Consider the following 27,048-nt stretch of genomic DNA (forward strand, 5'->3'; position numbering starts at 1 on the left):
CCTTTCTTCCCACCATCATGTGGGGATTTAAAACTTTTCAGAGTTTAAATTAAGATGGATGAATTTCATCTTTTCCACAGAAAATGATAAGAGTGCAAAATGCAGGCCTGTTACCAGCACTTATGTGGGATAAATAAAGAACACCATGGAATATATGCATCAACTAAAACTATTAATGTTAATAATTAATTTATGCAATGAAGTTAATTAATTACATTAGCTGGACTTGGTGTAACCTGTATGCTGTCTTTTTAATCATGGATCTTTAGTCCGTTCCTTCCTAGACTGTCCTACATAACAAAAACTTCAGCCCAAACTGTCCCTTATTTGCGCATTTCAGAGAACCCACAAACTTCCAGAAATATAGCTTTGACATGGCTTCTTTCTTCTTTCATAAACCCTCTCATGCCATGAGCCTCGGGCCTACCACCAAGCATGTTCATGTGATTTTTGTCCCCTTTTTTTCTTTTCTTTTTTTTTAGTCACTGGGATATTTGGCGTTTATTTTTGCAACAGTAATTTTGGAGTTTGTCACACAGTGTCATTTTAAGGTTTAGTCTGATCGCCCCTCCAATTAAGCTGTGTTTCATCCGTCCCCTGCTCCGTTTGCACCATGCTTGAACATTTTCCCAAAGACAGTCTATATATAAAATAATCTGCATTTGAGCTGCAGTAACTAAGAGATTATTCGCTGCTTCTATTTTTTTAATTCTTGCAACGCACATCATTCATTAAAAGAAAAATGTAATTAAGATATTGATTCAGAAATAATAATAAATAATCTTAAAAGGGATAGAGATGTAAGGTAGCGACCTTTTGTTGTTGGCCATTTTAAAAATGAAAGTAAACTTCCTTTTTTATTTTCAAGAAATTATAATAATTGAACGCCTTTTTTAAAAAGAATTAAGGCAGCATATTTTGACCACCATAAGAGGCATTTTTAGACAAAAAAAATCAAACATGTTTACAGAAGAAAGAAAAAAACCACTAAGACCAGATCCAATAAGTAGTGTTGTGAAACTGTTGACTGATTTACGAGATTATCCACAAGCTTCCCAGTGAAGAACAAAAAAAAAGCGTAACGCAATAATAAATAAATTTACAGCTAAAACGGAAGCCAGTTCTATTTATCAAATTTTTGCAGTGTGAGAGTCTTCAGCTGCCATGTGCACTCGCGCACGGGCAACATTTGCATGTTTAAACATATATCAGTTGTGTCTTATTCTATCTTCGGACATGTTGAAGACAGAGGAAGAATGTTGTGTTGCGCTCGGTTTTGTTCAGGAATGTCCATGATATCACACGCCGAAGCAAAACGAACACAGGACCATCTCCTGCAAGGTTTTACGCAGCTCCTGGCTCCGGTACGCGTATATAAGCGGGTCGATGAGGGAGTTACAGATGATGAGGATGAGGAAAAGGTTAAAGTTTCGAAAGAAACAGTTGCAGAAGGGGCTGGTGGGACAGGCGAGGATGAGGATAAGGTGTAGAAAGAAAGGGCCCCAGCATAAAATAAAGACCCCGAGCAGGATAGTGAGGGTTATGGCTCCTTTCATACTTGTGGACTGGCGCCTGTTTTTGTGGAAAGCCACGATGCGCCGAGAATGCACGTGCGCCAGGACAAACATGTGCAGGTATAACACGGCGTTGAATACCAGAGTAGTGCAGAAGAAAGTGACGAGGCACACGATGACGGCGTTGTCGGTGTGATATACGATGAAGAGGATGCTGGAGGTGATGCTGGCCAGCCACACCACCACGATGATGATGATGGCGCGATGAGGGGTCATGATGCTGTGATACCTCAGCGCGTAAAAGATGGTGATATAGCGATCGGCAGCGATGGTGCACAGAAAGGAGAGAGAGGACACCACGGAGCTGCAGATCATCACGTCGATGACGTTGTCCAGGTGGCGAAGCATGCCGGGGTTCACATCCAGGAGGCCGTGGTCATTGAGAAGCATGAATATGGTCTCCACCACGTTGCTGACGCTGACAAGCATGTCAGACACGGCCAGGCAGCAGATAAAGTAGTACATGGGCGAGTGGAGGTTTCGATTTTTAATAATCGCCATGATGACCAAGATGTTTTCCACCAGACTGATGAGTCCCAGTGCCAAGAAGAGCTCCTGAGGGACCCGGATCTGAACGCAGTTCAGCCAGTTTCGCTCTCCTGCGGTTGAGTTCGTTTCGTTCTCCTCCAGAAGGTCATTTAGCGGTCCGAAGTCCGTGTGAAGTATGGAGGGATACTGCAGGGACCCGTTGGTCATTTCCATGTCTGCCTTCTATTAGGTAACTGCAAGCTTTTAGCTTTTCAGGTGCTCCGTGTGGGTTTTAGGCTGCTGCAGCACAGATTTAAACTGGGTAAGGAACCTTCATCAGCTGTCTCTGGAGCTTAGAGGATGCTTCTACATCAGCTGTCGCAGTTACAGCTTGCTTCTGAGCAGGTTGGGGATTCAAGCAACTCATCCGAACTGTTTGTTAAACCCATGGAAGCCTCAACCGTCCAGGATCATCAAACTCCACGCAAAAAGTTCAAGTATATGTATTTATATTTATTTCAACCTGAAAAATCATCGGCGAGCTACCGCGTTGGTCCCGGTGAAAAGTGAGTTTCTTGACTCGAGTAATCCTTTTATTTTTATTATAGCCTATTGAGTTTTTATTATTTTTCGCCCCATCCAACCAGCTGCTCCGAGATGGGCATCTGTAATCTTTCCTTCTCCGCTGCAATCTTGCACTCCGAGTTCACGTTTTTTCCTCAAACAGAGCAGCCGATCCACCAGAATCCTTCCATTAGTTCACATTGTTCTGACCAGCACAGTGGCAATGAACAGTCTATAGTATACTGGAAACGAGAGAGAGAGAGAGAGAGAGAGAGAGAGAGAGAGAGAGAGAGAGAGATGCCGGATTATTTCTCACAGTGATGCTGCGTCCTGAATGACTTCAAGCGGCTCCTCCTCACAAGCGTCAGCTGCGCTGCGGTCCTGTCTGCGAAAGTTGTGCCAAGTTTTCTTGGGAGAGAGCTGAACGGTGATGGATTGAATTCAGTAATAGTTCGATCTGGTTTTTTTTTAACACTTTCCTTTCTGCTTTAAGAAAATGCTTCACTTACGCTAATATTATTCTAATCAGAGTCTTGGTGTCCAAAATATAATTTCTGAAAACTAAAAAAGAAAAAGCTCTGAAAACTTGCATTATACTTTCTGGAAAGCAGATTTAAATCTTTACTCGTAGTTAGCCTACTGTTTTGTTCTTAGATATTCTCATTTTAAAAACAACTGCACATATAAAGATGCACACGCCATGTCTGTGTGTATTTTTTTTGAGACAGTAATAAAGAGAGGGGTCAAGAGGGATCTTAACACTGTGCTCAAATCATATTTGCCCAGGTTCCTGCAGACGGAGGAAGTAGGTGCAAGTAGGGAACAAAGTTGGTCCCTTAACATAGACACAGCATCTGCTCCTGCAAGCACAAGCACCTGCAATGTAACTAAATAATCTAAAAACAGTCAGAATCCATTTGTTCTGATTTAACTGTGACCAAATGAGGGCTTGGGGTGTCATAAAATTCACCTGAGCTGCTAATTCAGTGAGTGTGGGAAACACATGTGCAACTGCCACACATGCAAGGCTCCCCTTCACTGCTTTGCAATATTTTTTTAAATTTTATTTTTGTTAAATCATCTTTAAATAATTATGGATGGTAAGTTATGAAAACTCTTTAATGATGTCTTAACAACAAAGGAAATTGTGTGATAGTAAAGATCTTTCTCTGAAACAAAAAACGGTTGGAAAACTTCAACCTAAACATTAATTTAGGACAATAATCTACAAATGACAATTATGCTATTAAAAAAAATCTAAACAGATGCATAATTCTAGATTTGGTGTAGACACTGTGAGGCAATTCTTGGCCTGGGTCAGTCTGACCAGGTACATATTGTGAAAACATTAAATATGAAATCTAAGGCTTAAGTAATCCAGGACAAAATCCACACATCTACCTGTGCTTAAAAATGATTTCCATTAAAAATAAGTCTTAAATAGCTTTAAGACAAATGTGCAAGTGAAAATCTTTGTGTTCATAGAGCCAAACGTGCTGTTTGTGGTTAAACTTGCTTCTCAAGCTAACGGCACAGTAACTTTGATACATATCCACACAATTTGTTAAATCAAATTTAATAATTTCAACTTCAACTTCTTGAGCATGTTTATGTGGTTTCAAATTCATTTGTATTATCAAAAGTGACAAGTCATGCAGGCAAACACGTCACAAAAAAAGTAGCAGACCGGCTTCTGTCCAGCTTCTGAAATTTGAGGATTTGCCGTGTCATTTAATTTATACCATGACAAAAATATCAGGGGTCACACGTAGTCGTGTGACTACGAAAAAACAATTCTGAAATCAAGTAAGTTGCACAAATATTTTATCGAAGAAAAGAAAAATTTGTTGCAACTCTGCATTGATTTTTTTTCAGGAATTTCAATTTGCTCTAGGTGTTTTTGTTAAATTATGTTATGGCAACTGGTTACGTTTAACCCACAGCACCAGTGGTAATACTGCAGTCCCATCAAGCAGCCTCTGAGCCGCTAATCTGAAAGCGCTTTCAATACAGCAGAATGATCACATGAAAAGTTTTCACAACAACACCCATAGCTCCAAGTGAATTAGGAACAATGACCTCATTTGACCATCTAGCACTGTCACCCACATCCTTGCGGCTCATTGGAACACAAAGTAAGCAGGTATGTTTCAAGCGTGTACAGCATCTCGCAATGATTTTGTCCTTTGACTGAGAGTAACAGACCTCAGGCTAGCTCGTCATTTGTGTTTGTATTGAAAAAAAAATGTTTGAACAGTGACTGTAAAGCATAAATGGGGTGAATCGTCTCCCATGGATAACATGAAAGGACACTGAGAAGAAAGGGCAACAGTTGGAGAGTGTTAAAAAAAAAAAAAATAAGCACAAGTTAAAAACGATAAATATCACTGATGATAACAGAAGCATAGTTACTGCTTCAGATTTAGTGTGCATGGAATGAGCATAATCAAGTGAGGTCATGAGAATCTGAGTGTACACAGAAAAGAGTTCATTTAATTACCAGTTTAAGAGATAAAAATGAAAACATCTGCCATAGCTGCGTTGTCAATAAGTGCAAGTAAACTGAAACTGAAATGTGAGAATCTGTGCCGAAGTCTGAGAGGTAATAAGAATATTAGAGAAAGAAAGCAGCAGAATTTAAACAAACCAAAAACAGTAGCCAAGATGATTAAGACAGTGAGTAGAAAATACCACGAAGACCAGAAAGACAAAACAAATCTAGTTTATCATGTTTAAGGATGCTTAAAATGATGTCAGGTGTGTACGTGGAAGACCTTTTCATGCTTTTTGCAACAGGTCACAACAGAAGTGTGTCATCAGGCCGAGCAGCATCTTGCTGAGGTTTGTGTGGTACTGTTTGTCATCAGAAATGACTCAGTTTGATTAAATTTATTACCAAGAGTCAAAACACTTTACATTTTTTCATGTGGCCCCCGTTATATTTTGGAACTTCTTAATTATTCAGCCGAAAAATCATAGAAGTCTCACAGTAAGATTATTATGGCTACAGAATCCCTGCAAAAATAAAAGAATTGCACATACGAATGCCTGGATGTGCATCAACTATAATTCAGTTCAAATTATAAATAAGACCTAAATGGATGGCATGACTAACTGCCTGAAAAGGCAGTTTCCTTTTTAGAAAAACAGAATTGATCAATTTAAAATGCTTTACTAGCTACGCATTAAAATATTCAAGTTAAAAAAAAAAAAGTAATCATTTTAGCCTTCAAGAAAACTTCAAAGGATTTTTCAGTTTGTTTTTATTGGGAGTGATCAAATCAATGAGAATAAAAATTTTATGATTCTGTGTATATGTATTAAAGTGCAGATAAGCAGCAGTTTGCTTTAGAACTTGCACTCAGAATGAGACTACATGAATCTCACTCTAGCTTCGTAAAGCTTCCACTGCAGGTGTTTATGAGAGAAAATGAAAAACTCTCAGAAAGCCAGAAACCAGAGGAAGAAAAGCAGGACTTATTATCCGTTAGTGCTGCTGAACTGACAATGCTTGGAAACTGATTATGGAACTAATAATTATAAATAATACACTTAACCTTGGCAACACGACAGGTCCAACTAACAATCTGCTTTCTGAGCTTGGAACAAAGTGTGCCAGGTTCACATCCATCTACATTACCCCAGTAGTATTTGTGTTTGTTTTTTAAAATCAGCCTACTATTCTGAAATTATGACAACAAAATAATATCCAGCTGTCCAACTTATTTTCCTTGTAATTATTAACATCGCTTTTTTTTTTTTCAGTTTTATTCCTCTTCATCCATCACTTAGTCCACCTCTATCTCCTCTTTCAGTCCCATTCATCATCATCTCTGTAGGGGTTGTCCTCTCTTGGTGGCTCCTGAAACCGGATATTTGCCAGCATGTCCCTCATTGCCACCATTAGGCGATTTACTTCCTGGTTCAGCTCCTGACCAGCTCGAGCCACTTCCATGTCATCTTCCTGCCTCGGTGGATCCTTGAGAATGAAGGAGAGATTATTCAGTCTACAAACTTCTAGTGAGGTTCTTATATAGTGCTTTTCTACTCTACCAGAGGACTCAAAGCCCTTTATACAAAGTACCTCGATCACGCCCATTCACTCAAGTGCTTTTTTCTATTCAAGTTCTTTCTATCTAACATTCAAACACATTCATACTCCAGTGGAAGCATCAGGTTATCTTTCCCAAGGATATTTGGCTGGAACAGCCAGGAATTGAACCATCAACATCCCAATTAGTAGATGACCTGATCCATCTCCTGAGTTACCCAAAGTGCTCCGCTACAATGTCCTAATAATTTAACTTGTTCTCGGAAATGGTTAACCATTGCAAGACATTACTTTAACTGTACTGATGGTGTCCAAATAAATATACGGCATCTATGTTGGATATAGCAGAATAATCTAGGGTTCATGTTATCAAACACAACTGTAGGTTGTTTTCAGAAATGTAATTCTAATTTACGGCCACGTTGTTCTTTAAATATTAAACTCTTAACTATATTTCCTTTATCCATATTGTATCTCTTCCTCTCCATAAGTGGATAACAGAGTTGGAACGGTCCTGATGGAAACATGCCTCGGGCATATCCGTTAACAGTAAGCATGTACAGTTGACTGTGTGAGTGTTTGCCATACATTTACTGTATCTTAAAGTGGCAGAGATTGGTGTGTGCTGCATGCTGGCAGGAGCCTGTAAGACCAATGAAGACATTCATGCTCAGCAGGCCAGTCATTGGAAAACTGGACATAAACCAGACACGTCATGCTCAGTGTAGCACGAGAGAAGTGCTTTCAATTTCAATTTCAATTTTATTTCTATAGCACATTTAAAAGTCACAAGTACAACAAAGTGCTTCACAAACGAACCATACTTGCAATTTACAACAGGAGAAAACAGTTAACAAAGAATAAAATTATAAAATAATAATATAAGAACAGGCATGAATCAGGGAAAATTAAGCTAAGTAGTTTGAAAAGCGAGCTTAAATAGATGGGTTTTTAACCGAGATTTAAAAGATTGGATAGTTTCCGACACACGGACATCAACCGGTAGGCTGTTCCAGAGTTTTGGTGCAGCGAAAGCAAAGGCCCGATCCCCCTTCGTCTTTAATCGAGACATTGGTTGCATTAGAAGCCCCTGATTAGAGGATCTGAGTGCCCTTGTAGGGATATATAGATTAAGAAGGTCAATCAAATAACTGGGTGCCAAGTTATTTAAGATTTTAAAAGTATATAAAAGAATTTTAAAAACAATACGGTATTTGACAGGAAGCCAGTGGAGGTCAGCTAGAATGGGAGTAATATGATCCTGTCTTCTAGCGCCGCTTAAAAGGCGTGCTGCGGCATTCTGGACTAATTGTAGGCGTTGAATAAGAGAGAGTTGGAGGCCTAAGTAAAGAGAATTACAGTAGTCCAGTCTAGAGGTTATAAAAGCATGAATGAGCCTTTCAAGGTCTTTATGTCGTAGGTAAGGCATTGCCTTCGAAATTTGGCGTAGTTGGTAGAAGCTGGTTTTTACCACTGCAGCCACTTGCTTATCTAATTTGAGGGAGCTGTCCAGCATTACTCCGAGATTTCTGACAGTGGGCGATAAGTGGCTGGCATAGGAACCTAAAGTCTCCGAAAGCTGTTTCAACGGCATGTGGCTACCAAAGACGATAATTTCTGTTTTGTTTTCATTGAGGGTGAGCGAATTATGCAGTAGCCAGTCTCTGACGTCACACAGACAATTAAGCAACGGCAATAGCGGGGATTGAAGATCCAAATCCAAAGGGAAATAGATTTGGATATCATCCGCATAGCAGTGAAAAGAGATATTGTGATTTCTAAAGATTTTTCCCAGGGGTAACAGATAGAGAGAGAACAACGTGGGACTTAACACAGACCCCTGGGGAACACCGCAACGAAGGGGTGCGGGGGAAGAGGAGTGATTTCCCATAGAGACAGAGAAAAACCGCTCGGATAGGTATGATTTAAACCATGAGAGTACTTTGCCTTTAAGGCCAACTACATGTTCAAGTCTTGAAAGGAGAATATCATGGTCGACCGTATCAAAAGCAGAGGACAAGTCTAAAAGAACTAAAACCACAGGGCGCCCTGTATCAACAGTTATGAGGAGATCGTTAAAAACTCTCAGTAAAGCTGTCTCGGTACTGTGGTGAGGTTTAAAACCAGAAAAGCCATGAAGTGGATGTGGTGTCTTTGCAATAATCACTTTCACACATTAGATAAATTAACAGTTAAAGGAATCTTTCAATTTAGTCTTATTTGCAGAAAACAACCAAACAAGGTCAAAATGGTTCAGTATAGGTCCTGCTTTCCATGCATTCATATACCATTTTCACACAGAAAGCATGTTTGCAATTTTTTCCCTTCCTCTTAACGGCATATAAAGTAAAAAAAAAAACAAAAAACAAAAAAAACAACTTTAAATGCAAGGGCTTTACTTAAAATCCACACTCTGATATATTTGCAGAGTAAAAGTACACCATTTAAACTGCCACATGTTATGAACTTGTTTACCAAAAAGCCTTTGAATGCCTCTTTTATGCAGAATCATACAAGCGAGGTTTTTTTTTTTTTATTATCAGCAGGTTTTGTGAAAAGCAGTACATTCTTTTTATATCGCTTGTGCCAAGTAGATGAAATCATCCTCTCTTCAGCACATTTTCCTTGTCAGAAACATCACAGAAACTGATGCTGTGAGAATGTATATTTACTGCTATATAAACCACTCTTCATTTTTTATCCCTTCAACAACGGCATCTTGTAAAATTCTGCTAAGAAATCAGTGTTGGTCCATGTTAATTATGGCCAGCACAGATCAGTGAAAAGCTGTATTTTAGCAATGTTGTTTTAGCTGTCCGACTGCAATGATCAACGCTTGTAAAGCCTTTTCTAGTTAAAAGGTATTAAAGGTAAGATGCTAGGTTGAAATGCTGCAACACTGTGTTAAAAAAAAAAAAAAAAAAAAAAAGGAGACCTAGAGAGTTACTGCAGGGAGAACGACAGTTGATACTTTTGCTGGTCTGAATGCAACTAGTAAAAAACAAAACAAAACATTGTTCCACGTCTCACTGTCTACCCCAGCATAAAAATGTATGGACTGTGTAATCTTTATACATTGGTTCTCTTTCACACAGTCTCTGAGCTGAAATGCAGATCATTCTGACAAAACAAGACGTAAGAAAATATCGAGACAAAAATCAGCCTCCCTGCTCATTCACCTCACTATTTGCTTACATCTTGTTTCTGAAGAATGGGCTTCTGACATCAATTAGAACGAAAGATAGTTAGTAAATCATGATGAAACTGAACAGTTTATGTAATGAAGCTTCCACGTTTTGACATTTAAATTAATCCAATTAACTAAACAACTTCCTATTAATCAAATATATCTTAAAAAAAAAATAAAAAAATAGATCCACATCCTCAAATTTCTCAAACATGGTTAACTAAAAATCTGTAATATCTGCATGAGCATTGTGAGCCACACTACACTATACAAACTACATAAACATAAACTCAGCGAGCTTTAAGCTGGTTTGTGTGAGACGGGATGAAAATGGTTTAGTGTTCACACATTAACAGATGAACAGAAGAACCCTGATTTTACAAATACGGGTGTCATTCAAGATGAACAAAATGTAAATTAATGAAGAAATCCAAGCACTGAACTTCCTTATTAGCAAAGAGAAAGCAGAGACATCGAGTCAACTTTGCACTTCATGAATTTCGTTTTCTTGAACTTGGAAATGGTCGACAGAATTAACTGTAATAAGGTCATATGCTTTCTTTGATATTTTTCAGTTTTGCTAGACCCCCCCTTTGTTTTACAAGAAAAATGTTCGCGCGCCCCCCCGCACGTGCACGCGCACATCCTCCAACCACACACACCCATATTTTGCTCAATTGCGGTTTATTTCACACCTCAAACATTTAGTAAGCAATTAAGCAAATACAAGTAATCTGCAATAAATTACAGGTAGTAAGAAAATAAACTAACTGGGTATTTTTGAAAACGCAGCTGTTTCGTCCACACGTAAACGGCGTTTGGAATCACCGAAAACTGAGATTTTTTTAAAACTCCTTTTTGGCGTTTAGGTGTGGACGAGGAATACAGAGTTCGTCACGCAACGTCAAAGGTATGTGCCCCTTTTCACGTCAGGCTGTGCGCCACGTTATTGTTTACATGAGATGAATTGCAGAATAGCAGATAGACAAAATACTGTTAATCTGACCATCTTCAGGTTTTACAGCTTACATATATACGCAGTTACTGTCCCTCTATTTAGAAAAGCAGAGGCATCACTGTAATTATTTTACTTGTAGTTGTTTTTTTTCCCTTTGTAATAATATTCAACATTGCAATCAAATCAAAAAATGCCTCTGTGCAAAATGGGTTTAAAAACATAAACAACTGTGGGATACTGTTTGTCCGTGATTTGAACCGGGGGACAAATTGTGGCAGGATCAGCCTGATATTATTTGTATCCCGCTGTAACTTTACTGTATAAAGAGCTAGAATCTCCAAAATGTCAGGAGTAGTGAGTCATTATAACAAGTGTTTGTGAACTAAAAATCAAAAATGTGGGATACTGTTTGTCCCTGATTTGAAGAGCCCAGCGCTGCTCCCGACAAAGGGAAAACCAATTAAGCAGGGGAGACCTACCTCAGCACTTGTGCAGGTGAAACCAAAGGGAAGATATTCTTCACCATATTTTCTAGTCTTTGGCTTAGAATGAAGTTGGTTTGGAAACATATTCAGCGATGCTTCATCTCCTGCTCTGCGTTTCTGTAGGCGCCCGTGCTAGCAGTGTCTAAGCCTTTTGTTTTTTTTCCCCCCTTTTCATACCTCCTCTGCCATGGATCTGCGCCCCCCTTAGGGGGCGGGCCCCACACTTTGGGAAGGTCTGCCTTAGGGTGACCATGAGTCTTAAGAGGAAATCTTCCATCAGTCACGGATGTGTGTTAAAATGTTTTCCCAGATCGTTTACCAGCTCAGCCCTGCAGGGTGCTGCTATTAAATGGGTGTATCTGTGCGTGTCTGCTTTAATCATAAAACCAAACCAAAACCCCCCCCCCAAAACACAACTTTACTTGAAATGCATCATTCAGGGTGTTGAGGGCGAACACTAGACTGGAGTTTGCTTTGGAGGAGGTATGACTGTCATCAGAACGTGTCAGACCCACGGACCGTTTAGGAAGGTGAAAGAGAGAGTCACTTTATTAAACTTTATTACGGAAGAATAAAAATCTTGATTTATTATGTGTCTAATTTTAATTTCTTTTGCATAATTACAAAGTACCTGCACAGAGTAGAGGTTAACAACATTTGCTCTTGTCAGGAGGTGAGAGCCAGACATTTTTTAAATTCTGTTATCTGACACCAAATTAATTTATCATAACTTTGAAAATAATTGTTTATTGTATTTCATTTTTAATCCCGATTTTTCAGTTCTTCAAGTCCCATCTCTCAGGCAAAAATATGGGCTCAAATTGTGGTCATAAATATTTTGTACTTCAGTTTTGTATGCGTAAAAAGAATTTGTGTGCGTAAAAAAGATTTTTATGTGTAAGGAGAATTTGTAAGTTGAAACTCTGCACTCAGGTTTCAACTTACAAGTATGGATTTTGACCCTATTTTTCTTCCTTTCAGCTGATTGGTCAATGTCATGTCAATCACAAATTTAACTATCCAATCAGAGAACAGATGGGTTTGGCTGTCGGAGGGGTGCTTTTTTTGAACTGCAGGTCCTTGAAGGATAAATGCCCTTTCATGTCTCTTATTGCCACACCATGAAAGAAAACATTGGTGTGTGTCCAAGTAAACCTTTTCTTACAGGTTGACGTGCTTACACAGGGACAAGCAGGGCGTTTTCAAAGGCGCTGTTGACCTCGGAGGAAAAGCAGTGTTGTGGAAATGACACACTCTTCACTAGTTGGGACAGTTACAAAGCTTTCCTTGTTATGAACGAGAGATACGTTTTTATTAAACATTTGAACTTAATACAACACAAACTCTCGTAGAGGAGATAAAGTCAGAGAGATACACGTTTTGAAACGACAAAGATCAGGTGCATCTAGTACACCTAGAGCGGCCGCTAAAAAACAATATACAAGCAGAGCTCAGCAGCCAGTGCAACAAATTCTGGATCCTTCGCTCTTAAGTTAGCGGTGAGCACAGAGCATGCCGTGTCCGATGTGAAACGGCCTTTATGCTGCATAGTGTGACTCATAGCAGTGGTCCTGGTTCAACACTGATTTTGTGTTAAAGTAATACTAAAGTAATAATGGTATTTCTGACCACTGGTATACCACAACTGTATCCTTTCAACAGCTACCAGGTAAACTCTCATTCAAAGCTTTGTAGCTCCTTTAGTGATGTTTTATGTAAACTCAACAGACATCGTTGCAAGAAATCAGAGAACCAAGGAGAACATAATTAAATCACTTTACAGCCCTCTGAGTTCACCAGTTCATAATGATTCATTCACTAACTGTGCTTATTTGTTTCTTTTAAACTTGTGTGAGTTTTGTGTCAGGGGCTTATAGCTTAGTCACATGGTGTTACCACATGCACACACTATGGGTTCTTTATTTGTATTTCATGGTATTCTAAGCCTATGCAGCTGTTTAGAGAAGCTATAGCAGTAGCGTATGCTCTTGAGAGTGAGGAGGGACATCTACAGTATAACTGAATGTCATCCATCCTTTTCCACTGGCTAGTTTTCAAAATGTTCCCCCAACTTCATCGTCAATAGCTTCACGTCAGCATTTACCCCTCATTTCTGACACAACCAACATGCACAATCAATGCTATACCACTGCACACCTTAAAAATGAAAGTGCATCAGAAAATGAGATAATACAGACCTACAATCGATATATCTGTCTGTTGTTTTATTGTAAGATAGCTTAATTTAACAGTTTGCAAAGAAACTAGTTACTCTCTCTTCCTCCTGTTTTGCTATGTGCATGTGTCTGTGTGCTTGTGAAAAAGACTCTGCTGCATGTCTGTGTGGCAAACGCAGCACAAAACAGAGGGGAAGCAAAACTCAAGTTAAAAACAAATTGTTATGAGTGCATTTAAAAGCTTCCTGACAAGCGTTAATCAATATAAAATCTAAAATAGACATTGACCCTAGAAAAATACTGATGTTGACTGACTCACCTGAATGTTAAAGTTTGGCAGCAATGACCGGAAAAACAGTGAGAGTGTACTCTCATTGGATGCACCAACACGCGGCCTATATGCAGACCCAAAAATAAACAAGTCATGAAGTTAAAATGAAAATTGAGACAAAAAAAAAAAAAAGTATAAGGATCCACAATTACCTTTCTGGTCGTGTATATGATATCACTGAGTCGAGTGGAGGCAAAGGATCAAACCCCATCACAGGCTGAGTGGTCACCTCCTGGTGGTGAAACAAATCCCCCCAAAAATACATGAATATAGAACAGAAAAGCTAGTTATCAAATGCCTGTGTGCAAAATGATGGATGGATTTTAAGCAGTCTGGCCTCTTTCTTCAGTAATTTGAGAAAAAAAGAAACAAAAAAAACTTAAGTTGTCCACAAAGTCCACTGCTCAGAAATAAAACTTTTTTTTGAGCAGTGTAGTTTGTCTTTTTATAGTTTAAAATCTACAGGCGATGACCTGGGCGAGCTGGAGAACAGCAGACTTCTGTTAGAGTATGAAATACAGCTGTAATCATGTGATTTTGAAGAAACTACATTTGGTACAAACCTTTAAATTAAAATTTATTAGACAATTGAATAGTTTGTAAAACAGCTATTGCTTCTCACAGGTCTTCTTTGCTCTAACTGCTTTCCACTAACCACACACCATAATCTGGTTCTGCCAGAGATTATGTTTTCTTTGCACTGTGACTGTGTGCTTGTTCACAGGGAATCATTTCCCCACAATGACACTGAGATCAATTATTCTGTGATTTACAGTTAGAGATTTGGAGAGTGAACTGAAGACACTGAGATGTGTCACTAGCAATGGTTGGAGTATGCTTTCTGCTATCAGGGTGGTGCCTCAGACTGTTCAGCACCCTAATCAAGATAACGTAACCAAGAACATTTGAGGAAAAAAACAAAAAAATAAAATACAAAACATTTACACTTCACTTGCAATTTGCTGTGTGCAGTTCTCAGAATAGAAGACGCTGAGGTGCAGATGGTGATTGTTTCTTACCAGAGGCAGAGTTGAGGTGGCTTCTTTGATCTCAGAGAGTAGGACATGGCGATGGATGTTCCTTGGTGCACTTTGGTACCTCTGCTTTCTCCTATTAGAAAGACATGAAGGGGAAGGTTTTGAGAGGCATGTACTTTTAATTAAAGGAATACTAAGTGCAGAGGTAAGACCCAGCCCACAGTTAATTTTGCCTCTCTTTGTCATCAACAAATGCCTCCAATGTTTAAAAAAAACAAAAGAACAAGGAAAAAAAAAAAAAAAAAAAAAGCTGACTTGTTTTGGCAGTCCTCCACTACAGGGTCTTTGGCATCAACTCGTCGCAGCACTTCTTTCACCATCTCTTCCAGCCAAAGCATTACTGCAGCCTCCCTCCACAGAGTGCAAGTTCTCCCCACATACAGACCTGTCAGTTCAGCCAGAGCTGGCAGCTGCCTAAAGATGGAACAAGTGCAAAGAGCTTTAACATGAGGGTACAAAGATGGAAGAAAAAAATGTTTCAATTGTTTTTAAAATCCTGCATTGTGCAATAGTTTGGAAAATAAAGAGAGTATACGTTACCTTATCTGACTATTTGGACCAAAGAAGCTATGGGAGGTGACTGCGGCATCTGGCTGCACAGTACACAGATCCAGTAAAGGCATCAAGACTATAGTGGGGAGAAGGGAACACGTTAAAGGGCAGGGAATTACAAAGTTACACTTTTCAAAAGGTGAATGGTAACAGTCCTGGAAGTTATTAAAATTCTTTAGAGTATGCCTTAGAATATGAAGAGCTAAATAAAGGGCAACCATTTGATTCAGTTCATTGCTGAGGGTCTAACCTGCAGGGAACATGATGAGGGCAATCTGCAGCAGCTGGTCGGCTTTGTGCCTTTGTTTGTGACTTTCTTCAGGGTCCATATTTTCCTGCTGACTTAGATGAAAATGACAAAGGGCAGTGGAGAATGCAAAGTTTGGCAGCTGAGACAGATTTCTGTGCTCCTGAAAAGCAAAAACAAACAATTCCTGTCACAGACTGAAAATTTAACAGTGGCACACTAACTCCGGCACGCACACAGAACGTAAGTGCACACTTTACCTCCCAGTCCTGATATAACTGAAGGACGGATTGGTACTCTCTGGATCGAAGTGCCAAGAAATCAATGAGCAGCAGCATGCAAAGAGGGTCAGAGTCCGGGTCCAAACTAATTCAAATGGGGAAGAAAAAAAATGAATATAAAACAACCATGACAAAGATGTGTCTTAGACTAAGTACAAATAAAACTATCACACCACGATGATCTGGGCTGCTTACGGTGTTTCAGACATTACAGCCACTGTTGGTTATGGCATTTAGGGATATTTAGTAAAGACGGCATTAATGAAGAGGGTCGAAACCAGACAGCTCCAAAACACCACTGCTTTGCTGTTTGTTTCCTCAGTAAATTTTGACCCTCAGGCAGAAAACCAACTGAAGTAACCAGGAGGGAGGTATTAATCTATGCACACAAGTCTCTTTTTACAATAGCTTAAAATCAACCTAAGGGCAAAAAAATAAATTCTTTAACAACAACTGTGATTATAACGACAAATAAAGTTTGTGTGTTAAACATCATAGCAGATGAGATTACTACTTATCTTCTTTAATCATCTCATATAATGTATGTGTAGCTGAACGTGCTAAAGATTCTGTTAAAGCAAACAGTGACTTAATATCTGCCGGTGATAAAGGGCCAGTGCTTTTTATTACCACACTGCTGCTCTTCAGGCCGGAACATTAAATCAGGAAGCCAGAATTTGATGAAAATCACAAAAAATATTGACAACTATATGAATAGTCTGCAAAGCTGAAGCTTATGGCAGCAGTGTCCCCACAGGAACACTTCGTGAAAAGCTTTTTGGTAAGTGATTTCTTAACATAAGAGATAATGATATAAACACATGGACTGTTTTTAAATTATGTCTCCATAAAAGTTTAATTCTATTATTTGTAAAAGACGGGTCATGATATTAGCCCGAATCTCAATACATGACCTGAATGAATGGTCTGAAACACATGTTCAGTTGTTTTTTTACCTTATAAATAATTCCGAGTCCATCTCGGATCGTTATCAGCAGACAGTCTCACCACATTAGTGCACATAAAAAAGGTGCCTCAACAAATTTGCCTGTTTAGTGTTTACTTTATAAAGAGAATAAAGGTTCCTCTTGTTTATCTAGAAAGTCATTTATGTAATACTTTTCATGTAATGGGACAGTGAAAGCGTCTTAATGTGCATCCTCTCTCTGAGTAGAAACAGATCGTGTTCTTTCATCGTTATTGCTCACATGTCCAATCAGCCCATTAATTCCTCAGCAATTAAGAAGGTAACTAGCAGCCAGGTGTTGCTAATCAAATGCAGCTGATTAACTGATCATCACGAGCACCTCGAGAAAAGCAGTTTTGACCGTTTAAACGTTTGGACCATTCAAGTGCGTTACAAAATGCCACGATCTTCCTAGGACTAGACGTCCCAGTAAATACACCCCAAGGTTAGACTGTGCAATGCTCAGGGAAACTGCAAAAAATATTAAATGTCAAAGCTAATGACAGTGAAAAGAAAGCCTGAACAAAGATGGTTTATTTGGAAGCGTTGTTAAGACAAGGCTTTTTCTCTCTGAAAAGAACATGCCAGTATGCCTTAGGTTTGCACAGTTGCATCTGAACAATGTTTCAAAAGTCTAGTGCAATGTCCTTTGGACAGATGAGACCAAAGTGGAGATGTTTGACTCGAATGCACAGCACCACATTTGGTGAAAACCAAATAGCATATGAGCACAAACATCTCATACCAACTGTAAAGCACAGCTGGAGGTGATGATTTAGGCTTAGTTTTGCAGTCACAGAATCTGGCCACCTTACAGTTACTGTGATGTTCAAAGTGAATAAGACCTCAGACACTGGACAACATCCATCTGGCAACCACTGGTTGCAAAGGAAATGTATTCCCTGACTGTTTTCCAAGTGGTTGCTGGCAGTTACCGGATGAAATTGGTAACAAAAGTTATTTAATCCTGCAGCAAAAACCTCTTAGCAACAGGTCACTAGCAGATTGACTTGATTGTCAGTAGTTTGCATGGAGCACACCGACTACTGCGTGGTGAGTGTTTGTACAGAAGTTGGCATCTTGCAAAGAACCTCTGCAAACCTCTCACAAATCAGTTGGACAAAACACATTTTTGCCCCGTGAGCAGTGGTTGTACCATGTCCAATATGACCATGTGTACCATGTGATTGAGAGTTCTCAATCACTGTGTTTATGATGTCACAAAAAACCTCTACAGAAAAGTATTTTAGAGTCAAATGTGAGGCCATCTGTTTGAAAATTTAAGTGTGACTGAAATGTGGTCATCCACAACAGGACAATCATCCCATACCCAGCAGCAAATCTATAACTAAATGCTGAAAAGAAAAGAATCAACATGTTGAGATGGCCCAGCCGGACCTCACCCAGACTTGAAATGCTATAGCGGGTCTTTAAGAGAGGTGTGCATAAATAATTCCTCACAAATATCACTGAACTAAAGCAATTTTATACAGACAAGAGGCCAAAATGTGAAAGGCGATAAAGTCACAGAAAACATGCAACTAAACAAAGTCATAGAATCATTGGGTGCACTCGGTTTTTCACAAGAGTCCATAATGTTATGGAAAGGTCAAAGACTTTTCACAGCACTGTAAATTAGCTGTTAAAAAAAAAAATCTGGAACATAATGTTTTATACATCAGTTAAAGTTTGTTTGAAGGGGGAAGAGTCTGAATGGGGAAGAGTGAGGATTTATTATTATTGCTATCATAAATGCCTCATATCTAATTATGTAGCTTATCCTTTCCCACGTTTTAAGCTTTTCTTTTTATACCTCAGGATAAGTTTGCAGTACTCCAAAGCTGTCCTTGGGCATCCTCTCTTCTCCAGGAACATCATGTGCTTATACAGAGCCAGATAAAATGCTCTGCAAACAGGGGAGATTGAATTACTGAATTGCTGAGTTCAATCACTTCATAAATATATAATTTAAGTTGAAAACTATACTGTAGAGCAGGGGTGCTCAATACGTCGATCGCGATCGACCAGTCGATCGAAAAGGTAGTATTGGTAGATCGCATGGCATTAAAAAAATAGATGCCAGCCTATCATCCATCCCGTCACTTGATTGATACAGGGAAGCCAGTCAGATGACAGCAGATTTTTTCTGACGCTTAGGTCGCTGCGCATGCGCAAACAGCGGCGCGAAGTGTAGTAAAACTGACAAGCTAGTCAGCGAGTTAACTCCAATTTTTAGCTCTCGGTTTTTTCTCTTAAACCTGGCCGTCAGCAGCTACTGTCCGGACTATGCATCCCTGGCTGATTCAATTCAGTGCAAGTCATCAGAGTAAACTCAGGTAATGACAAAAAATTTACATAGTTAATTGTGTTGTGAAATATTGGATATTGCGGTTATGCATGTATATACATTGTAGATATAAAGAATCCTCAATATATTTATAAATAAGTATATGTTTTGGATTTTTGTAGTGGGTAGATCATTTTGACTTGGTCATTTTATAAGTAGCTCACATGCGGAAAAAGTGTGAGCACCCCTGCTGTAGAGTCTACAAGATGTTTAACAAAAGTACAATGTGTAACAACATTTTTAAAAAGTACAAAAGGGAACAACCAACCTGTTTTCTGGTCTCAGATAATCCAGTCTGCTGGTGCCCGACGTCAGACTGAATAAAGGATGAAAAGCACACTCAAAGCTATACAAAGCTCGCTCTGGAAAAAACAAAAATACATGTTTTACTTAGGAAATGACTATTAATAAGTATACAAGGCTGCATCATTCCACCTTTAAAGTTTTGGTACACGAACATGTACCAGCAGTGAAAACAACGTCTCTTACGCCTTCAGCTTGCATTTGGCTGGCGCCGTGTTACTACATAAATCAGACAAATTATCCCTGCAGAGGACAAAGTATCCCTGTAGTCTTCTACACAAACTATTTCAGAGACATAAATAGGATGGCGCCTGTGAAATTAAACCCATCATTGTCCTTTGCATGAATTTTGACTTGTTAACAGTGGCTAGTTTGTTTACTCACAGTATATCAAGGAACTACCTAACCTCTGAAATAACTACAAATATAAATCAATGTGGAGAAAGACAGTTTAGAAATGAGGTAAAATGCATTTTTACTTGAAATTATTACAAAGACAAAACATCAGATATTGGAAGTGAATACATTTAGTTGATTAGAACAGACAAAAAACAGGGAAAAAAAGTCAACTTAATACCAGCAACACGGTTTAAAAAAAAAAAAAAAAGAAAATGACAAAACCTCAATTGGCACCATGTTACATCATCATCACCTATAGTTTAGAAAGCCCAGCATTTTTGCTTTAAATGGTTTTAATTGATCGAGAGTTCAGATTTTTTTTTTTCCATTTTACAAATGATGATAAAATACATTTTTTAAATTGTAATTATACTGAAAGAAATGGAACATTAAAAGCTTGAATTCTAAAGGTATTCATATACCAAAACAAATTAAGTAATCAGTTAATACTGAAAAAAAGTACAGTATATGCTCGGTCCTCTTAGTGATGATGAACAACAGACATGCACTTAAGCTTGTCTTAAGGCAGAATAATGCCTTAAGACAGGCTGCATTTCATGTCTGTACCAAAACCTCGTGTCTACAGCAAGAACAGAAAGAGTTTGTGTATTAAGTCACTGAGATCAGAACGCCAGAGTGGGTGCAGGTCAAACAAGTGAATGAAGCACAACCCAGTTAAGATTCAAAATTTCATTACAGTCTAAAGATATCTGAATAAATCACCATCGTACTTGCAGATCATTAGTTTGCCTTGAAGCTAGATGCGTCATTTGCTCTTAACAGATTGTGGTTGAACAGAGTGGATCCCCAGCTATCATCATTTAAAAAAAAACAAAAAAACCCCAATGTATTTCATGACACAGAGCATCCAATGATCCTCACCAATAAGGTCCCTAGCCATCTCCTGGTCTTCTTGTATGCGACAGACATCAGAAAGTTGCAGCAAGGAATCGATGTGGTAGGGGTTAAGCTGAAGCAGGGCCTGGATCAGAAAGGACACACACACACACACACACACACACACACACCCCTTATTGGCGTCTTTAGTCTTCTTGTTTTCCACACTCAAATCCATCATGAACCTAGTTTATCTTTACATTGCATTTGCTTCACGTTATTCATTAAATGATTAAAATATTTGGAGTTTTTCAGTGTAGATTTAAATGTTTTAAAGTAAAAATTAGTTGCCAACATTTAGGTTGACACAGTCGTCGGTGTCTACACACACAACTGAAGAATTTCATTTACCACAATGTTGTTGGGGTCCATGGACTCCACGGCATCCAGGAACTTGAACTGCACTTGTTGGTATTCCCGACTGTGCTCAAACGTGAAGTAATGAACGCCGTCCTTTGTCTCCAGTAAGGTCATTGAGATTCCTGCGGAGAGGTCAGGCAGGAAGGAACAAAGCATCACGTAAAGAAAAGCACAACTCATGTTACATTTAAAGTCACTCTGATAAACAACTGATAAATATTGAAAAAAAATTTTTTAATATATTAAAAAAGATTTTTACGTTAGATGAGAAAAATGTGATTCAAACAAAGTGTAAGAATCGAAATTGAACAATTAAATAACCCATCAACGATAACTTTCAATATGTTCACAATTAGGGCTGCCACAAACGATTATTTTGATAGTCGACTAGTCACCGATTATTTATGCGATTAGTCGACTAATCAGATCATCATCCACTGGACGTAAAACTACAGCTTATTGCACCAGCAGCATCTGCTCTTATATAACTATCATTAGCTTACAGCTTTAAGCTTTTAAGGTGCTAACTAAAAATAAAGACAAGATGATAGTTTATTCAATTTTAATGAAATTTGCAGATTGTTTCGGTAAAGTTTAATAAACTCCTTGCTATCTAAAATATAACAGGACACCGGAGTATATTCTCCAGCATCTCACACTTCTGATAATCAGCTGTCTGCTTGACGTTTATTCAGCTGTGTAAAAACTATAACTTTAATCTCAGCCAAACCGATTTACTCAGGAACAAATAAAATACAAAAAAAAAAAAAAGCCAAACAACAACATTTTTAATTTATCTAAGTGACTCATATATATTTAACCTGAGTCGCGAAAGACGGCGGTGGGTTTGAAAACAATTAGCCTGGAGTCCGGTGTTCTCACGGCGCTAGTGACCTAGCCCCCGGCTAGCTATCGAGCTAGTGGGTAACAGACATCTCCGAAAACGTCGAGCGCTTTTGAAAATATGTGGTGTCCTGATAAACTGAGCCGATATTTGAGGTTTACACAGCTACATTCTCGCCTGAAAATATGTTAAACGTTTATTTTGTGACCCAGAAAGAATAATAAGAGTAATATTAAAACTAACTAGCATTCACACTAACTAGCTACCGCCATTGTTGGAAACTAAGCTGGGCCGCGCTATGAATTCTGGGACACAGCTGCTTCTTCTTCTTCGGGGTTTAACGGCAGCTGGCATCCTTGTACATGCTGTGCTGCCATCTTCTGTTTCAGTCCGTTATTAGTGTGAATGCTTGAAAAGCATTCACAGTATTGTTCTTCTAATCTTTATTATTATTGTGTGGATGCTTTAAGCATCCACACTATTGAGTTCCTGTTTCTCTTTATTCTTTATTATTGTGTGGATGCTTTAAGCATCCACACTATTGAGTTCCTGTTTCTCTTTATTCTTTATTATTGTGTGGATGCTTTAAGCATCCACACTATTGAGTTCCTGTTTCTCTTTATTCTTTATCTTTATTATTATTATTCCGGGTGTTTCCGTACACTTTTCGCCGTTAAACTACTTCCACAATTTTCAGCCGATTTTCACCGTTCAAATTTTAAACTATTCTGCTATTTTTGCTAATTCCTGCTATGACTTTTGCTATTTTTAACTATTATACTTTTTAAAATATTAAGCTTTTTTCCTTTAATTTGTCCCATTGAAATGAATGGGAAACTTCTGCAATTCTGCTAAATTTTGCTTGTTTTTGAAACTTAACTACTTCCTCATACTTTCACCTAGAACAACCATTCAAATTTTAAAATGTTCACAAATTATTGGGCTATTCTGGTATGATTCAGCTTTTTCAAATCTTTTACTGTTTTACTTTTATGCCTCTTAAAGTTTTGAGTTGCAAAATTGTGATTTTTCACAAAATACATGCGTTGTTATGGTTGCTATGCTCTTGGCTTCCAGTGTGACACTGAAGCTTTTGCAGTCTTCTCTTCATGTCCGAACAACTGTTTGCTACTTGCTCAATTTTCACTCAACTTCCACAAATTATATATCAAAACGTAGGTATTTTTGCTGGCTTTCAGAAAATGTCACTATCATTGTTGTGGGATTTATAGAATTTTTGCAAATCTCCTCAGACTAACACAATGTCAGAAAACTCTCCATATAAAGTGAATGGAGAGCTTGTTCAAAATCACCGCTGGATTTCTGTAATGAGAGGCATATTCGAATCGTCATATCTCCTTAACGAAGCAAAGTTAAGACATGAGGCTTGTCCCCGTATATCTTCAGACACTCCTGACGCTCACAATTCAAGAATTTCTTTCTCACCTATTACCGTTCTGAAATGAGTTGGACTTGTTTGAGGGTAGGAAATTTGTCCTTCGCTCACATTTCTTCAGATTTCAAACTGTGGAAATGAACCACTTTTTTCTCTCGTCATAACTTTTTGTTGGATTTCCACAGAGACCTGAAAATTTCTATGACTGTTCACCAAAGCCTGCTGTCTCTTACGGTGAAAGAATGATATCGATACTCCAAATAGATTTCGAGTTAGAAAGCGTTGTTTGAGGGCAAGTCAAGGCAGTTTTTGCTTCGCTCTGCTCAGTTATGGTGCATTAGAAGTCAAATATCTTTAATAATTCATATTTTAATGATAAATTGTTAACACTGGAAGATTCCCCCATCTCTTCTGAACAAAACGGTGTAAGAATGACCGCTCTAGCCCCTACGGTTAGGAAATTATGGTCATTTGTTTGAGGGGAGTCCTCACTATGAGAAATAGGCTGCAATAATCCTGTGCCTCTCTGTCCTGCGTGTGTAAAAAGATGCACCTGTTTTGGCGGGAAAACGTAAACAGCCACTCTGATTGGTGGATTTAAATTCGGCAGCTCTCTCCCTCTGTGTCTGTCTGTGTGTGTGTGTGTGTGTGTGTGTGTGTGTGCGTGTGTTTAGTGGGAGAGAGAGGACCCTGCCCTTATTTGGCAGCATGTCATTGTAGGATTTAAATTGAATATAGTTAGACTGGTTGACTGGATTAGAGCCTGTGTTTGTGTGTCCCTCTGTGCATTTGTGTTCCAATATGCCTCCATATTTGTAATTTTGTAAGTTATTACTATTCTGCTAAATCATACTATTTCTGCTTTTCATAGGATTTGTGCCTAATATAGTATTTCTGCTAAATATAGTATTTCTGCTTTTTATAGGATTTGTGCCTAACATAGTATTTCTGCTTTTTATAGGATTTGTGCCTAATATAGTATTTCTGCTTTTTATAGGATTTGTGCCTAATATAGTATTTCTGCTTTTTATAGGATTTGTGCTTAATATAGTATTTCTACTAAATTATAGTATTTCTGCTTTTTATAGTATTTGTGCTAAAACATAGTATTTCTACTAAATGTAGTATTTATGCTTAATCATACTATTTCTGCTTTTTATACTATTTATGCTAAAACATAGTATTTCTACTAAATGTAGTATTTATGCTTAATCATACTATTTCTGGAAATTATGGTCATTTGTTTGAGGGGAGTCCTCACTATGAGAAATAGGCTGCAATAATCCTGTGCCTCTCTCTGCTGCGTGTGTAAAAAGATGCACCTGTTTTGGCGGGAAAAAGCACACAGGCTCTCTGATTGGTGGATTCAAATTCAGCAGCTCCCAGGCTGACCTAGAAACTTACTTCTCTCTCCCTGTGCATTTTTTTGCTGATTTTTTCATTTAACAAGTATATTTGAGGGACCCTCAGCATGTTCAGCATTTTTTCAGCTGTCCATTTTGCTTTTCCAATTTTTCTGTTTAACTTATTACCATTGTGCTAAATCATACTGTTTCTGCTATTTCATAAGATTTGTGCTTAATATAGTATTTCTGCTTTTAATAGGATTTGTGCTTAATATAGTATTTCTGCTTTTTATAGTATTTATGCTAAAACATAGTATTTCTACTGAATGTAGTATTTATGCTTAATCATAGTATTTCTATATATTTCTGCCAGGTCCCCAGGCAGCCAATCCTCTGTGAGGACTTAGACATTCAAATTTTCAAATCAGGGCCTGCACGGCTTCCCAGCCAATCATATATGTGTCCTGAGGCATTCAAATTTGCATATTGGGACCTTCATGGCTTCTAAGCCAGCCAATCATATCAGGGCTGAGGAATTCAAATCCACAAATCAGGGCCTGCACGGCTTCCCAGGCAGCCAATCATATATGTGGCCTCAGGCATTCAAATTTGCATATTGGGGAATTCGTGGCTTCTAAGTCAACAAGTCATCCATGTCGTATATCTCTAAAAATTCACATTTTAATGATAAATTGTTAACACTGGAAGATTCCCCCATCTCTTCTGAACAAAACGGTGTAAGAATGACCGCTCTAGCCCCTACGGTTAGGAAATTATGGTCATTTGTTTGAGGGGAGTCCTCACTATGAGAAATAGGCTGCAATAATCCTGTGCCTCTCTGTGCTGCGTGTGTAAAAAGATGCACCTGTTTTGGCGGGAAAACGTAAACAGCCACTCTGATTGGTGGATTTAAATTCGGCAGCTCTCTCCCTCTGTGTCTGTCTGTGTGTGTGTGTGTGTGTGTGTTTAGTGGGAGAGAGAGGACCCTGCCCTTATTTGGCAGCATGTCATTGTAGGATTTAAATTGAATATAGTTAGACTGGTTGACTGGATTAGAGCCTGTGTTTGTGTGTCCCTCTGTGCATTTGTGTTTCAATATGCCTCCGTATTTGTAATTTTGTAAGTTATTACTATTCTGCTAAATCATACTATTTCTGCTTTTCATAAGATTTGTGCCTAATATAGGATTTCTGCTAAATTATAGTATTTATTCTTTTTATAGGATTTGTGCCTAATATAGTATTTCTGCTAAATTATAGTATTTCTGCTTTTTATACTATTTGTGCCTAATATAGTATTTCTGCTTTTTATAGGATTTGTGCCTAATATAGTATTTCTGCTTTTTATAGGATTTGTACCTAATATAGTATTTCTGCTTTTTATACTATTTGTGCCTAATATAGTATTTCTGCTAAATTATAGTATTTATTCTTTTTATAGGATTTGTGCCTAACATAGTATTTCTGCTAAATTATAGTATTTCTGCTTTTTATACTATTTGTGCCTAATATAGTATTTCTGCTTTTTATAGGATTTGTGCTTAATATAGTATTTCTGCTAAATTATAGTATTTCTGCTTTTTATAGTATTTGTGCTAAAACATAGTATTTCTACTAAATGTAGTATTTATGCTTAATCATAGTATTTCTATATATTTCTGCCAGGTCCCCAGGCAGCCAATCCTCTGTGAGGACTGAGACATTCAAATATTCAAATCAGGGCCTGCACGGCCTCCCAGCCAATCATATATGTGTCCTGGGGCATTCAACTTTGCATATTGGGGCCTTCATGGCTTCTAAGCCAGCCAATCATATCAGGGCTGAGGAATTCAAATCCACAAATCAGGGCCTGCACGGCTTCCCAGCCAGCCAATCATATATGTGGCCTCAGCCATTCAAATTTGCATATTGGGGAATTCGTGGCTTCTAAGTCAACAAGTCATCCATGTCATATATCTCTAAAAATTCATATTTTAATGATAAATTGTCAACACTTGAAGATTCCCCCATCTCTTCTGAACAAAACGGTGTAAGAATGACCCTTCTAGCCCCTACGGTTAGGAAATTATGGTAATTTGTTTGAGGGGAGTCGTCACTATGAGAAATAGACTGCAAAAATCCTGTGTGTCTCTGTGCTGCGTGTGTAAACAGAAGCACCTGTTTTGGCGGGAAAAAGTACACAGCCTCTCTGATTGGTGGATTTAAATTCAGCAGCTCCCAGGCTGACCTAGAAACTTACTTCTCTCTCCCCGTGTGTGTGTGTGTGTGTGTGTGTGTG

At 38.4% G+C, this 27,048-nt stretch overlaps 2 protein-coding genes across 2 annotated transcripts in view; both read right to left on the minus strand.

Annotated features, from left to right (window-relative positions):
* Positions 1-1,197: 1,197 nt before the first annotated feature.
* Positions 1,198-2,276, minus strand: mc1r (melanocortin 1 receptor). The gene has a single exon (XM_085452907.1). It carries the CDS (start codon positions 2,274-2,276, stop codon positions 1,299-1,301), a length of 978 nt encoding a protein of 325 aa, XP_085309033.1. The 3' UTR covers positions 1,198-1,298.
* Positions 2,277-5,852: 3,576 nt separating this feature from the next.
* The window catches only part of tcf25 (TCF25 ribosome quality control complex subunit), a 94,697-nt gene continuing 73,501 nt past the window's right edge, over positions 5,853-27,048 (minus strand). The window contains exons 7-18 of the mRNA XM_085452905.1: positions 21,177-21,307; positions 20,811-20,910; positions 19,495-19,588; positions 18,693-18,785; positions 15,892-15,997; positions 15,635-15,794; positions 15,373-15,460; positions 15,088-15,246; positions 14,815-14,905; positions 13,948-14,027; positions 13,784-13,859; positions 5,853-6,585 (exon numbers count right to left, since the gene is read on the minus strand). Coding sequence (XP_085309031.1) covers positions 6,418-6,585; positions 13,784-13,859; positions 13,948-14,027; positions 14,815-14,905; positions 15,088-15,246; positions 15,373-15,460; positions 15,635-15,794; positions 15,892-15,997; positions 18,693-18,785; positions 19,495-19,588; positions 20,811-20,910; positions 21,177-21,307 — 1,346 coding nt within the window. The 3' untranslated portion in view covers positions 5,853-6,417. The remainder of the gene's footprint in view (positions 6,586-13,783; positions 13,860-13,947; positions 14,028-14,814; positions 14,906-15,087; positions 15,247-15,372; positions 15,461-15,634; positions 15,795-15,891; positions 15,998-18,692; positions 18,786-19,494; positions 19,589-20,810; positions 20,911-21,176; positions 21,308-27,048) is intronic.

This window comes from Copadichromis virginalis, linkage group LG1 (genome assembly GCF_057382275.1).
Source record: "Copadichromis virginalis isolate Kocher_CV1m ecotype Utaka linkage group LG1, C_Virginalis_male_GT1.1, whole genome shotgun sequence".
Classification (NCBI taxonomy): Eukaryota; Metazoa; Chordata; class Actinopteri; order Cichliformes; family Cichlidae; genus Copadichromis; species Copadichromis virginalis.

Coding starts and splice junctions, on each gene's coding strand:
- mc1r (XM_085452907.1), bottom strand. CDS start 2,276: ATGGAAATGACCAACGGGTCCCTGCAGTATCCCTCCATACTTCACACG.